The sequence below is a fragment of the Bubalus bubalis genome, chromosome 11, assembly GCF_019923935.1.
Source record: "Bubalus bubalis isolate 160015118507 breed Murrah chromosome 11, NDDB_SH_1, whole genome shotgun sequence".
NCBI lineage: Eukaryota > Metazoa > Chordata > Mammalia > Artiodactyla > Bovidae > Bubalus > Bubalus bubalis.
This window is the reverse complement of record NC_059167.1, coordinates 23,914,964-23,930,203: the sequence shown is the minus strand read 5'-3', so window position 1 is coordinate 23,930,203 and position 15,240 is coordinate 23,914,964. Positions and strand designations below refer to the sequence as shown.

General features: G+C 50.1%; 1 protein-coding gene across 4 annotated transcripts in view; it reads left to right on the top strand.

Annotated features, from left to right (window-relative positions):
• Positions 1–15,240, top strand: part of PLEKHH1 (pleckstrin homology, MyTH4 and FERM domain containing H1) — a 57,478-nt gene that overhangs the window by 24,462 nt on the left and 17,776 nt on the right. For 3 of the 4 annotated variants that reach the window (XM_025295306.3, XM_006056180.4, XM_044924819.2), the window contains exons 3-11: positions 1,483–1,545; positions 2,441–2,590; positions 6,549–6,632; positions 8,118–8,199; positions 8,332–9,074; positions 11,919–11,997; positions 12,603–12,694; positions 14,749–14,899; positions 15,070–15,212. In XM_025295306.3, coding sequence (XP_025151091.3) covers positions 1,483–1,545; positions 2,441–2,590; positions 6,549–6,632; positions 8,118–8,199; positions 8,332–9,074; positions 11,919–11,997; positions 12,603–12,694; positions 14,749–14,899; positions 15,070–15,212 — 1,587 coding nt within the window. The remainder of the gene's footprint in view (positions 1–1,482; positions 1,546–2,440; positions 2,591–6,548; positions 6,633–8,117; positions 8,200–8,331; positions 9,075–11,918; positions 11,998–12,602; positions 12,695–14,748; positions 14,900–15,069; positions 15,213–15,240) is intronic. The other variant, XM_025295307.3, reaches the window with a different exon arrangement.

Below are 15,240 nucleotides of genomic sequence, written 5' to 3'. Positions count from 1 at the left end.
GATGCCCCCACTGCTCCTGAGCTACTCCTTAGGCTTTAGCTTAGATCTGTTCCCTGATGAGCTTCTGTGTTTATAAGAGCATTGGTCCCTTTCCTTGGGCCAGCTGGCATGAGATTCCAGAATTGCTGTGACCCTCAGACCTCTATGGGAAGCAAGAGAGAATTTTTAAGAAATGTGTCTTAAGCCTCTATTTAAGATAAAAACAATCAAGAAGGGGATATCCACGAATGCCATTTGCAGTCAGAGGCGTCCTGAGAGAAGGAGAGGAAGTATTTGTCCCCAGCCATTGAGCCTTTGCCGGTGGGAGGGAACATCCTCATCCTGATGATGGGGGCTCACGTGGGAGCAGGCTCCATGTCAGATACATGGCGAGCAGTGGCGGGGCACTGCCTGCAGCCCGCTGCTGTGGGGAGGACGGCCTGGGAGAGGAGCCTGAAGGCAAGAGTTGGGCGAGGATGCCCCAGGAAGAGATGGTGGCGCTGCTGCCCCTTCCCGGGGCCCCCAGAGGGAGAAAGACCTCAAGTTTTCTCACTCACCATAGAGAGGACAGCACCTCTGGGCTCCTTACCTGCCCCAGGCTTCAGGGCTACCTCTTGATGAAGGTGAAAGAGGAGAGTGAAAAAGGTGGCTTAACACTCAACATTCAAAAAACAAAGATCATGGCATCTGGTCCCATCACTTCATGACAAACAGATGGGGAAAAAGTAGAAACAGTGGCAGATTTTATTTTCTTGGGCTCCAAAATCATTGCAGATGGTGACTGCAGCCGTGAAATTAAAAGATATTTGATCCTTGGAAGGAAAGCTATGACAAAACTAGACAGTGTATTAAAAAGCAGAGACACCATTTTGCCAACAAAGGTCCATCCAGTCAAAGCTATGGTTTTTCCAATAGTCATGTAAGATGTGAGAGTTGGACCATAAAGAAGGCTGAACACCTAAGAATTGGTGCTTTCGAACTGTGGTGCTGGAGAAGACTCTTGAGAGTCCTTTGGACAGCAAGGAGATCAAATGAGTCAATCCTAAAGGAAATCAACCCTGAATATTTATTGGAAGGACTGATGCTAAAGCTGAAGCTCCAATACTTTGACCACCTGGTGTGAAGAGCTTACTCATTGAAAAAGACCCTGATGTTGAGAAAGGTTGAAGGCAAAAGGAAAAGAGGGCTGCAAAGGATGAGATGGTGAGATAGCATCACCAACTCAACGGACATGAATTTGAGCAAAGTCTGGGAGATAGTGAAGGACAGGGAAGCCTGGCGTGCTGCAGTCCATGGGGTTGCAAAGCGTCAGACACAACTGAGTGACGGAACAACAACCAGGGCTGCCATGGACATCTTTACCCTGACATTCTTGAGCCTCTTTCAAGGGGTAGTTTAAGCCAGCCTGTGTGTAGCATCTGCAAAATTCACGTGTGTTGCCTTGATGCCATGTTCATAGCAGGGACACCGCACTTATATCTCGTTTCCTCTCTGGCTGAGCAGATGCAGGAGCTGGAGCAGAGGCTGCTGGAGGCAGAGCAGAGAGCAGAGAATGCGGAGACCCAGGTAATGGGGAGGAGATGGTGGGAGTCTGCAGGGAGAATGACCTTTCCTGACCCTTCCCGTGGACACTCATGGACACATCACACCGATGTGGTCCGCCCCAGAGAGACCTGCTTCTTACCGGGACGAAGAAAACCAGCAGTCATGTGTTAGACCTTCTGAACAAATAAAGGTGCTTGGGGCCTTCTGTGGGCATGAGGGAATCTCGGGTAAGGGTCAGGGCAGTGAGCAGATGCATGGCATAGTCCAAATAGGCTGGGTTATGCTGAGGTAACCTGTGGAGTCTGACATGTCCACAGTTTATCATATTTAGTTCTCATTCATGATACCTCTACTGAGGGTCAACCAGGGATTCTGCTTCACACAGTGATCTGGGGATCCAGGTGAATTCCCCATTTCCAGCTGAATCAGCTAGCACATGCAGTCTTCTTGGTTGCCATGGCAGGGAAGGATAGCTGGGTACTTGTGCACCAGCTCGTAAATACTTCAGCCCAGAAATAATGCATCATTCCACTCCGACCCATTGACTTCATGACTTCCATGGCCACCTAACTGTAAGATGGCTGAGAAGTATTAGGAAGTTCATGAAGATTCAATGAGCAGCAAATGCCTCTGTCACAGTGAGCTTGGAGCATTTCCTCTCCAGGGCTTTTTGTCCTGCCCAGCTTGTCCTTACTGGGGCCCCCAGAGTTAGATGGCCCTACACCTGGCTATTCCTTCCTCGTCAATTCCTTCTTTTTCCCAGATGAGGCTTCATAAATGGTCACTGAATTAATTGGCTCCCATTGCCCTGGGTAAGAACTCTGCCTGGGAGTCACAAGCTGGGGCATCAGGAAGCATCCCATCCCATGTCAGTGGCATCGCATCCCCACCCTATGACATGATTGGTACTTTCCAGGTGGGTGTGATGGAAGAGAAGGTGAAATTGTCCAATCTGATGAACGTGGACTCAGCAGGCAGCCTGCACCGGAAGTACCAAGAGTTGCTGAAAGCCATGCAGGGCAAAGATGAGCTCATCAGCGAGCTGGAGGCACAGCTGGAGAAGCAGGTGAGTACTCGCGCCCTTTGCAGCAGCTGGAGCAGCTGCCCGCGGCCCCTGAGCAGAGCCCCTCTGCTTCGGCCTCTGGTGGCAGGGGCTCCACTCCCTCACCAGGCTGTTCATCCGCATGGAGATGTAATTATTGGAAGGGGAATGAGGAGCCAGGCAGGGGATGTGGTGGGAAACGGAATTGGAGGCTGACTCATCTGGGTTGAATCCCATCTTTAGCACCTGTGACCAGATGACTTAAATTGCCGATTTTCTTTTTATACATCTGTAATATAGGGGTTGTAATATGTCATAGGGCTGTCGGCAGAATGAACTCAGGGAGTCAGGGTACAGTGTCAGACACGAGGTTGGTGTTTGGTCAGGAGAGCTTTTCCTTCTCCACCACGTGCCCTGCCAACCTGTGGGACATGTAGTATTTGGAGCAGCACAGAGCCAGACTGTCAGCCTCGGTTGGCCAGAGTCTCTCAATGCACCTGAGTAGGCAGAGACCAAGGTTGCTGCCTCCTCTGAAAAGCGCATGGAACTCAGGAGAGGCCAGTGCCCGGTGTTGCAGCCAGTCAGCACCTTTGTTCTGGAGAGGACATCTGGGACACCCCCCGCCGCCAGTCCCATACACCCAGCTTCCCCGTCGTGATCTCATTAACTTCATCCTAATTCTGTCCCTCCCCTCTGCCATTGGTCTTACCTACCCAGCTTTTCCCTGGTGCCAGAGCTTCATTGTTTCCAACAAAAAAAACTTCATAGCTTGGCCAGACAACTTGCAATTTTCCACATGTGTACTCTCTATGGAACTCCCAGCTGGTCCTGCTAATGCCTTCCCACTGTCTCAGGCACATTCGTAACCATTCGCCAGTGGTCACTGAACATTTCCACTGTGGGGTGTACCTCCCACAGTGTGGGGCACCATGTCTTCCTGAAAAATCATGGGAAGGTATAATATTGACACATGGAATCTCTTGTCAATTTCCCATTGATTTTAGGTGCCTGTCTTCTCTTTTGGGCTTGCCAGGTGGCACTGGTGATAAAGAACTTGTCCGCCAATGCAGGAGACATGAGAGACATGGGTTCAATCCCTGAGTTGGGAAGACTTCTGGAGGAGGGCATGGCAATCTACTCTGATATTCTTGCCTGGAGAATCCCCTGGACAGAGGAGCCTGGTGGGCTACAGTCCATGGGGTTGCAAAGAGTCAGACATAATTGAAGCGACTTAGCACACATGCACATTTCTCTTTTGAGTGGTCCATAGTTAAAAGTGGCAGCATCTGGCATGGGTGGGCAAAATGCGTCCTTCTAAAGCTGAGGTCAAGAAAAAAATCCTTTCACGGTAATACTAGGACCAGATCAGAACAGGAAAAATGCTGTTCTGCAAGTCAGTAGACTTGGTTTTAGTCCCAGCCAGGCCATAAACTAACAGAGGCAAGTCGTTTCACCCTCTGGGCCTCAGTTTCCATAGCCACATAAAGATCAGGTTATCAGGCTAGTTCAGGTTGGCAAATTTTTTCTGTAGAGGGCCAAGTAGTAAATATTTTTGGCTTTGCAGGCCACATGGTCATTGTTGCAACTACCCAACTCTGCTGCTGTGGCCTGGAAGCAGCCTTGGACAACACAGAAATGAATGGGCAGGGCTGTTTGGGGAGGGCCCAGGTGGAAGACTGGATTTGGCCTGTGGCCAGTCTGCAAACCTCCAGGGGCTCCCCAACCTCCAGGATCTAGTGCCTGATGATCTGAAGTGGAGCTCCTGTAATAATAATAGAAATAAAGCCCACAATAAAGTGCTTGAATTATCCCCAAACCATCCCTCCCATCCACTCACCCCAGTCCATGGAAAAATTGTCTTCCATGAAACTGGTCCCTGGTGCCAAAAAGGTTGGGGACCACTGCACTAGAAAAGCTTACCAGTTCTCCAGCTCTGAAATACTGAGTCAGACATATTCATAGCCCCATCTCATTTCCACCAACCCTCTTGTTTGGGGCTTACATCCATCGTCTTACAGTTTCGAGGCTGTTTTCCCCTAGAAGGGTAACCAAAGTCGTTCCAGGTGGTCTCCAAACGGCTGAGAACACACCAGTTGTCTCCATGCTCTTTCGAGCAGGGAACTCGTTCTGGAACGGGTTATCACCTGCTCCTCAGGCGCTGTGCTGTGCACATTCTGTCCCTTCATCCTCAAGATGATCCGGAAGGGAGATGTGTCATTGCCCATTTTAGAGATGACATCACCAGGGGGTGATGGAGCCTGCGCAGTGCCCGGCAGCAAATCAGCCTCAGAGGCAGAGGCAGATCCCCACAGCCTGTATTTTGTTCTTCCCTAGGCTGCTGTTCTTTAGATGCAAACCTCACTTTTCACTTTATAGTGGTCCCTCTGTATCCACAAGGGACTGGTTGCAGGACGCCCCACAGATAACAAGATCCACGGATGCTGGAATTCATTATAGAAAAGGGTGGAGTACCCTTTTATATAGAAAAGGATATATCAAGCTCCTCCACATCTGTGGAATCAGGTCTGTGGTTGGTTGAATCTGTGGATGCCAACCCCACCAGTAGGAAGAGCCGACTACTCCACCCTTCTATCTAATGACTTGAGCACCCATGGATCTTGGTATCTGCAGGGTGTCCTGAAACCAGTACCCCGGTACATACCGAGGGATCACTGTATACTGTTGATTATTTTGAGGGAATTGCACTCATGTGCTAATTTACCTTTATTTTTTGCGTTTTAACTGTAAAGGTAATACATGCTTATAGTAAAAAATACAAATGGACCAGAAGGATATAAAATGACAGCATTTTTCCCTCTGGCATCATCCTTCATTTCCATTCCTCGCCACTAATCACTATTCTTTGTGACCATTTCCTGTGTATCAGAGCACAGCGTTCCATTTTCATTTTGTTTATTCATCCAAACCCTTATTTGTGGACTCTTAGAGGTTATTTCCAGTTTTGAGGGTTTTTTTGTTTTTGTTGCTTTATCAAATAATAATGCAACTAATGATTCCTAAGCAGTAGATTTGTTAGATCAATGGTATGGACATGTAAAATGTTGACAAATACTATCAAGTGTTTCCCCCAAAAGGCTTTGCCAGTTTGTAGGAGGTGAGCTGTTTTCCAACACCCTTGATAATTTGGGGTTATGTCAAACTTTTAGGTTGCGTTAGTCTATTCACTTTAATCTGCATTGTTAAAATTAAAATTAAGATTGTGCAGCTTTTCATGGGTTTCTTTACCTTAATTTTGCTGTTGATCTCCTGTTCATATCCTTTGCATAATTTATTGGTTTGTTCATTTCAAATTATCTTCTTTGTATGTAAGTCATTTGTGCTGCAAGTCATCCCCCAGTTGGGTTTTTTTTGGGGGGGCTCTATGCTGGGTCCTCGTTGCTGTGCGGGCTTTTCTCTAGTTGTGACGAGCGGGGGCTCCTCTCTAGTTACAAGCTCAGGCTTCTCATTGCAGTGGCTTCTCTCGTTGCAGAGTGTGGGCTCAGACCACATGAGCTTCAGCAGTTGCAGCTCCCAGGCTATAGAGTCCAGGCTTAATGTCTGTGGTGCACTGGTTCAGCTTAGTTGCTCCACGGCATGTGGGACCTTCTCAGACCAGAGATCGGACCTGTGTCTCCTGCACTGGCAGGTGGATTCTTGACCACCAAGCCACCAGGGAAGCCATCCAGTCAAGGCTTTTAATTTTGTTTAAGGGCATCTCTTGTTGGTTGTATAGTAATTTATAGTGATGATGTAGATTTATTCGTCTTTTCCTTCATGGCTATTTGGGATTTGTATTTGTAGTATGCTTAGGAAGGCCTTTCCCACTTTAGAATATTTTCTAAAAATTCATAAATGAACGTATCTTCCGTACTGGCTCACCTCCATCCTGTCCGGTAATATTTCTTCTCAGGGCCTGCCACCTCCATTTATTCACTAAACCAGGGACTGCCATGACTAACTAAAGGCCCTTTCCGTCTTGCAGAAGCAGATGAGAGCGGAAGAGGCAAAAGTTGTTCAAGAAAAAGCTGCAAAGATCAAGGAATGGGTGACACTGAAATTAGCAGAAGTGAGTTAAAAGCTGGTCTGGGAACACCTGGGAGGGACCTGTGTGGGGTTGCTCTGGTCCCCCTGTGTGTTTCTGCTTCCGGGGTCTTGCCTGCCTTTCATTTTGTTAACCATTTGTCCCCCCACTCAGCTTAGATGTGGAGACACTTCACTTTCCCCTTCCTGTTGTCAGGGTTGGGTTTCTCTCGAGGTCCTGGTTAGCTTTGTGTCTGGGGAGAAGGAAGGATTTTCCCTTCTGAGAAGTCCCATCAGTTTCCCTCAGAGAAGCACATATGGTCCTTACCATCTACCCTCTGTCCTCGCCACTCTTTTTAACTTTTTTTTTTTGATGGTCAGATATACATAAAGTGTACCATTTGAGCTGTCTTTAAAGTGTACAATGCGGTGGAATTAAGTACATTCACAGAGATGTGTACCCATCACCATTATTTCCAAAACTCTTCATCACCCCAGACAGAAACTCTGTACCATTAATCACTAACTCCCTATTGTCTCCATTCTACTTCCACCTCTGTCCATCTCTTTTCATAGTTTCATCACTTGCTACAGCTTTATTTAGGAAACTCAGGACTAGAAGCTATAACACTGTGGAAAAAAGAAAAAAGCTCTAAACAAAAGGAAAGGGAATTAACGATTGGAGAGGAGCGAACACTCATCGTGGCTTCCTCTTTCCTGACACAAGTGACCCACACCTGTGGGAGGTAGCTGCTCATTTTGCCTCTTGTCCCTTCTGTGGGTGCACAACTCAGGTCACCTGCTAGACTACAAGTCCTTGGGGACAGAGCTGACGCCTGTTACTCCGTCTTCCACAGCCCTGACCTCTTGCTAAAAGAAGCTCAATAAAAGTATGTTGGCTTTCATTTCCAAGAAAATGCAGCCATTCTGAGGCTGGATCTCATGGATGGTGTGTTGAGCAAAAGAAGCCAGACGGAAGTCCACCCCAAAGAGTTCCATTTACATAAATTCCTAATGGGCATAGCTACATGAATGTGCGTAGGGATGCATACTTAGACGGTAAAACGCAGAAAGCAAGGAAATGAGTCTTAGAGACTCAGAAGACTTGTCTCCTCGGTGGGCAGGGAGGACTGGGGAGGGATGAGTCTCGGTTGCCTGGGGTGCTGGCAGATTCCTCTCTCTTAACCTGCGTGGCGGTCACATGACTGTTCATTTCACAGTCATTTGTTAAGATATTCATTGGTGTGGAATGCGTTTTTTGTGTTATATTTCACCATTTTTTGGAAAGGTTAAAACAACCTAGAAAAAGAAAGCCCGAGGGCTCCCAAATGGAATCTTGTCCCAACCAAAACCAGGGAGCCCAGAGGGAAGGCAGAGGTCAGGGCTCCCAAAAGAGTCATCAGTGGATTGGGTTAAGGGCACCATGGGTTCTTTTTTGAGGATTTGATCTTTGAGAAGGATTTTAGTCTCGTTTTGAATTATTTGTCTAAACCTGTAGGCTTGAGTATTCTAAATCTTCATTTTTCTTTAGCTTGAGATGGAGAATCAGCACCTGAAAAGCTGTAATCAGCACCTGGTGGAGCAGGTGGGAGCCCTTCAACGTGCAGTGGAAGGTAAATGGGCCAGCTTGTGTGGGGACTGGGGGCGTGGGGTGTGTGTGGAGGGGGCGGGGGTGCTTGTATATGTGGTGGATAGTGGCTGAATTGGGGGAGCTCTTAATATGCCTATATTTGTCCCAACCACAGCTCTTCAGATGTCACCTTCGGGGAAGCTGCTGGTGGCCCCCCAGGGAACCACAGAGCAGGAGTCTGTCCCTTCGGGACCAGGGGCCCAGCCAGCGGGGCAGGACAGTGGTCCTCTGGCCCAGGGTGCCCTGAAGGCAGCTATCCCTGCACCTTCTCCAGGTGCCCTGCAGAGCAAGGACTCTGTTCCTAAAGCAGGAAGCCCCATGGAGGATTCTAGTTCCTGGACAGTCCACCCTGGAGCAACATTAGAGGCCAAGACCCTTCCACTTCATCTGGGAAGACAGGGCTCTCCTGGCCAGCTGTGCCTGAGGCCTCGCACCCCCAGGCATGGTCTGGCCTCCTGGGGTGAGGGCCTGGTCACTGCTCAGGGAGGGACGCTCCCTCGGACGAAGACTTCTGCCAAGGAAGGTGGCCCTGGCTGCAGCCTGACCCTGCCAAAGGCCCGGGCTCCCAGCACCTTCCGGGACAGCATCCAGCTGGCCAAGCGGCACCACAGCCAGCCTCAGGCAGGCCCTGGGCACTTCAGCCATGTGGTGCGCATTGAGGTGGGGACCCTCTCAGCCTTCCACCCCCACAGCCTTCCCGAGGGGGTGGTCAGAGCCAAGCCCCGGGAGGAACCAGAGAAGATGGAGATGGAGGAACAACCCCCCATGGGGGAGAAGGAGGCCCAAGGAACAGAGCTGGAGGAAGTGGATTTGGAGAACAAACCACCCACACCCCCCTTGCACCGCTTTCCATCCTGGGTAAGAAGCTCCCTCAGGGACAGGACAGAGGGGCCTGGCTGATGATATGACCACTTTTGTGGTGCCCAGACCACCCCACCCACAAGGGGTGGAGCAAAGATTTCTGATGATCAGATGGTGGCCGGCTGTTTCCTGAGCTTGGGCCACAGCCAAGCTGCATGCCTGTTTTCTCGTGTAATCTTTGTGACTCTCCAAGGAGGCTCAGTGTGGTGGCTAAGAGCACCTAGGATCAAACAAGAAGGACTGAATCACTAGCTCTGTGAGTTAGCATGAGCCGCTGAACGTCTGTGCCTCAGTTCCCCTCTCTATAAAATGGGGATAGTAGTACCTGCTTTACAGGGTTGCCCTGAGGATTCAGTGTGTTAATGTGTATTTGATGAGTAGGTGCAGCAGTAGCTCATAGCAAGGGGAGAGGTTGTTGGAAACAGGGCAGGGGCCAAGACAGGTTAGAATACCACCAGAACCATCCCTCCTCTCGTTCACTGCTGCTGCTGCTGCTAAGTCGCTTCAGTCGTGTCCAACTCTGTGCGACCCCATAGACGGCAGCCCACCAGGCTCCCCCGTCCCTGGGATTCTCCAGGCAAGAACACTGGAGTGGGTTGCCATTTCCTCCTGCAATGCATGAAAGTGAAAAGTCAAAGTGAAGTCGCTCAGTCGTGTCTGACTCCTAGCGACCCCATGGACTGCAGCCTACCAGGCTCCTCCATCCATGGGATTTTCCGGGCAAGAGTACTGGAGTGGGGTGCCATTGCCTTCTCCTCCTCTTGTTCACTGCTATCTTGTAAATCCAGATGCTCTGGAGTCCTAAAGCAGAGGTGGGCAGTAAGGGAGCATTCGGCAAGAGGGCTCAGCTCCTTCCGTCCGTGAGATAGGATCACTCTTGTCCCCTTTTTTTTTATTTTCTAAGTCGCTTCAGTCGTGTCCGACTCTGTGCGATCCCATAGACGGCAGCCCACCAGGCTCTGCTGATGCTGGGATTCTCCCGGCAAGAGTACTAGAGTGGGCTTGTCACTTTAGGGAACCATAATGGCCAGAAAACCCAACGTCTCTTCTTGGGTGGGGCCAGCTGGGCAGTAACCACATGGGAAAAATTGAGACTGAAAATTGCGGGAAGCCCGTTTCTCAATCTGAGGGAGTCAGATGGGCTTACTTGCTGATTTCGAGTTCCTTTTTCTGATAGTCTGCAGAATAACCTTGTGAGTTAGGCATCGTGGGCTGTGTGCTCAGTTGGCTCGGTCGTGTCCCACTCTTTGCAACCCCATGGACTGTAGCCCACCAGGCTCCTCTGTCCATGGGATTCTCCAGGCAGGAATACTGGAGTGGGTTGCTATTTGCTCCTCCGGGGGATCTTCCTGACCCAGGAATCAAACCCACGTCTCCTGTGTCTCCTTCATTGGCAGGTGGGTTCTTTACCACCAGTGCCATCTGGGAAGTCTGAGTTAGGCATCAGGTAACCTTCTGTGAAACACTCTTGCATTTGTTTAACCTAAATCCCACAAGTTTCACTTTCTGTCTGTGAAGTCAGAGGCCTATCTGTAGTTGAATTCCACAACCACTCCTGGCAGGAATAATCTCTTTTATGCCTGATTTTACCATTTGGACCCAGTTTATCTGCCCTACATAAGCAGAGAATTCCCTGCCCCAGCCCAGTGCCACCCCCGCCCCGTAATCCCTCCTTGCCACCCATCACTTCCCTTCCCTTGCCCGCAGGTACCGCAGGCTCTCATCCCAGCCCTTGCCAGCCCATTCCTCCCTCCCCCACATGCCCCAGCACTGCCATCCTCTCTGGAGTGGCCTTGATGTAGCATCCACCCCGCTTCCCAGCCCAACCCCAAGAACCAGGCCAACAACCTTTCCCAGTCCCTGTGCCTCACATGTCACCTGAAGGGGCCTTTGTTTTCCCTTTACCTTGAGTGGAAAAGAGATATGGAAAAGGTGGGACTTCTGGGTTGTTTGGGAGGGATCCAAACCCTAAGGAAAGCTCCCCAGGCCTGTGGGCCTGCTTCAGAACCAGGGAACCCTGAGGGGCAAGGGAAGAGTTGGGGTGGGCATTCCTGTTGTCTTCTGTGGTGGGGTTCAGGAGTCTGGGTGAGCTGGGACTTTGAGCTTGAAGCCTAACCATGATATGACATTGTTGCCGTAGGGAAAAACGATGTCTCAGTTTTCTAACAACTGGCTTACAAAAGGGCACGTCCTTGCCATGGGACTCTCACCTCATCATTGCCAGTGCCCCAACTTCTAGGGCTCTAAGATGCAGAGAAACAGGTCCTGGTCCCCCCTCCTCCTGAACTTCTTGCCCCAAGGGGAAGGGCCGCAGCGAGGGAGGGAATAAATATCGCCTGATGAGCACTGGCTGTGTTCTAGGCGTTAGATGTTTTTGTTAATAATTTCATTCAATTGTCACAACAGCCTGAAAGGTATTATTTATTACGCCCATTTTGGTTGGTTGGTTTTAGTCACTAAATCGTGTCCAACTCTTGTGACCCCCATGGACCATAGCCCGCCAGGCTCCTCTGTCCATAGGATTTCCCAGGCAAGAATACTGGAGTGGGTTGCCATTTCCTTCTCCAGGAAGTCTTCCTGACCCAGGGATCGAACCTGGGTCTCTTGCATTGCAGTCAGATTCTTTACTAACTGAGTCACCAGGGAAGCCCACATTTAAAGCCGAGGAAAATGAGGTCCAGAAATGGTGTTCACTTGCCCCCACATCCCCCCACCCCTACCCTTGGAGGCTAAGCGTGAATGTGGACCCAGGTCTGCCGGCCTCCAAAGCCAAGGGCCGGGATGGGCACAGAGGTGGGTGGGGTGCATGGGCCTTGACCCCCTGCCACCGCCCTGTTCCAGGAGAGCCGGATCTACGCTGTGGCCACGTCCGGCATGCGGCTGTCTGAAGTGCCTGTCAGAAGTAATGCCACCTGCTGCGGTGAGTCCCAAGTGGCTCCTGTGGCGGGCAGGGTGGGCATGCGCGGAGGAGAGGACTCTGAGCTACACCCAGGCCAGGTCACCTGCAGCCCATTCCTTCCCACAACAGGTGAGGTTCACGTGAAATCACGTGGCCAGGGCTCCCTTGGAGGGAGAAGGAAGCTGCAGGGCTCTGCTCATCCAGTGTAGGGTGGGAGCGGGCGTGAACAGAGTTGTAGCCAATTACAGAGATGGAAGGGGTTTTGGAGGCGGGGCCTCCAGCAGCCGTCCACCTGCGCTGGCCTTCCCTGCCGCAGCGCGAGGACTGTGGGCTGAAGGAGCCACCACCCCTTGCTGTGTGTGGCTCCGGAGTCACCCGCCACAGCGGCCCCACAGTGATGCGAGCGCCGCGTAGTCACATGGCGTGTAACTCACCTTGGCAAGAGTCCCTCGTCCTGGTATCTGTCACCCGGTCTTTCTGGTCTGTCCAGAGTGCTGTTTGTTTCAGGGAATGCTGTCTATGCAGATCTCTCTCCTCCTGGCGCCGCTCAGGTCTCTGCCTCCCTCCCACCCCTTCCTGGGTTATGTCACCGGAGTGAATCTCATTCCTCTCTCCTGCCCCTTCAGCTTCAAGCCCTCCCGCTCTGGCATCACCTGGGCCATTCTCTGGCCTTGTCTACAAGAACGTCACCGTGCCTGTCTACACAGCCCTGAAGGGGGTAAGAAGCCGCTGTTGGAGGAGGGATTGTCCTCCTCCAGAAAGGCCCTCCCTTCACCTCCTGACCACCACCGGTATCTGCAGCCAGTGGCTGGAGTGGAGCTCTAGGGTCAGGCCTCTGAACACACATGCAACTCTAGGCAGGCAGCTCAGTGCCCGCTCCACTACCGCCCCCCCCCCCCCACACACACACCATATATCATTTTATTTATCTTTATTAGATTTTTTAAAATCTATTTTTAATTTTTCTTCCAATTTTATTGAGGTAATAAAAACCTAATAAAGATATTGCTGTGCACCAGGAACTTATATAGTGTTGTAGGTCAATTATACTTCAAATTGACTTATTTCCAAATGGCTTATTAAGCCATTTCGTGATGTATGTAAGTCAAACTATTATGCTACACATCTTCATCCAATTCCCCCACTTGAGGAACCACAAGTCTGATCTCTTTTTCTATGAGTTTCTTTGTTTTTGAAGTATAATTGACCTACAACACTATATGAGTTCCTGGTGCATAGCAATATCTTTATTAGGTTTTTATTAGAAAAATTCTACATTTACAAAAATGTGAAAGATTATGATGGAGGGCAAAGTAAAAAGTTAGAGGTTAAACCAATGCCTGCTCCACCTCTTCTCATGTTTTCACATGTCTGTCCCAGAGACCAGTGGGGTTCCATCCTGAATTTTTTATGTGTTCAAACATGTATTCCCATATATACTCCCATAACTTTTCTACATTTTTAAAAAACATTTATTTATTTGGCTGCCTCGGGTCTTAGTTACAGCACATGGACTCTTTACTGCATCGTGTGGCATCTTTCACTGTGGCACGTAGACTCTTAGTTGCTCCACAGCACGTGGAATCTTAGTTCCCTGACCAGGGATCAAACTCATGTCACCTGCATTGTAAGATGGATTCTTAACCACTGGACCATCAGGGAAGTCCCTCTCTCTCCGTGTATATATATATATATTTTTTTTTTTTTTAACAAAAATCAGATATTGCTACAACATGATGTTTTCATATACTTTTTGATCTGCTTTTGTTACTGTTTTTTGAAATCATAACAGTAATACTTTGTAAAACTTGTTTGTAGAAGGATAAAAAGCCCAAAGTGAAATTTCCTCTTACATTGCTTTTCCCTTATTCCTGACCCTAGAGGCGACTATCACTGATGGTTTGGTGTTTATTCTGTAATGCCCTCTGATGCATTTACAAATGTTCTGTCCCTCTCTTACGTGTACACACACACAGGATGACGTCATGCATGTCAGTCTGCCCGTTGCTTTTGCACCCAGCCATGTGTCAGGTCTTCCTGCCCCGCCTCCACAGGCAGCACAGCTCTGCCTCCCTTTTTAGGGCTGTCCAGTATCCCTGGTATAGATGCCCCATAACGACTTTAACTTGTCCTCCCCTGATTCACAGTGTGGGTCATCTCTATCTCTAAAATCAATGTTGTGATGAACATCACGTTGCAAATACTTCTCTGTGCACTTATATATACATAAGGACCTAGTTCTAGAGGTGGAATTTATGGGTAGATAATATGTATGTTTTAAATTTTGACAGGTAGTGCCAAATAACCTTCTAAAAAGATTTTATCACACTATAGAGAGTATCCTTTTCCACACAGTTTCCCCAACATTGAAGTAATTGGTCTTTTAAAATTTTTACCATGATCTCGATTTGTCATCCCCACCCACTTTTAAAGCTCCAGTCTCACCCTTGGCCGGTGGTGTGGTTTTCTGGCCCACTAGTGGCAGGGAGCAAGGGTCCCAGCGGCCAGCTGTTCAGCCCCAGTGGGCAGCTCCCCTGGGGACCACGTGGTGTGTGGGGGAGAGAGAAGCATGGAGGTGAGGATGCAGGGGTAAGGTGATCAGGTCGGGAGGGGATAGTTGTGTTTTGGGTGTTCCAGCTGGGTGGAGGCGTCCCCATGCGCTAGACAGGCTGTGTTGGCCACACCGGGGCACATGGAGCTGGAGTGAAAGTGCAGGTGGGCGGGGCTTGCTTTGCAGCAGGAGCTGCAGTGGGGAGGGGGCCTGTCTTGCAGAAAGCCACGCAGATCAGCACGGTGCCCTTTGTGGACGAGTCCTCTGGGTCCGATGATGACTGCAGCTCCCAGGCTAGCTTCCGAACTTCACTCCCCTGCTCTGAGTCCAGGAAGACCAGTGGACTGGGCAGCCCCCGAGCCATCAAGAGAGGTAGGGAGGAGGAGGGTGGGAGGGGTATGAAACAATGACGGGCCCCTCCTCTCCTCCCATGGGCGGTCCTACTTGGGGGTCCCTGGTGGGTGAGGACGGCCCTGCAGTTCCCAGGCTGGGCTAGCCGGGAGGGTATGGACCCATGCCTGGACTCCTCTTCCCTTGGACAGGCGTCTCCATGTCCTCACTGAGCTCCGAGGGTGACTACGCCATTCCCCCGGATGCCTGCTCCTTGGACAGTGACTACTCTGAGCCTGAGCACAAACTGCAGCGCACCTCATCCTATTCCACTGATGGGCTGGGCCCAGGCGGGGTGAGCTGGGAGCTCTGCTCCCACCCCA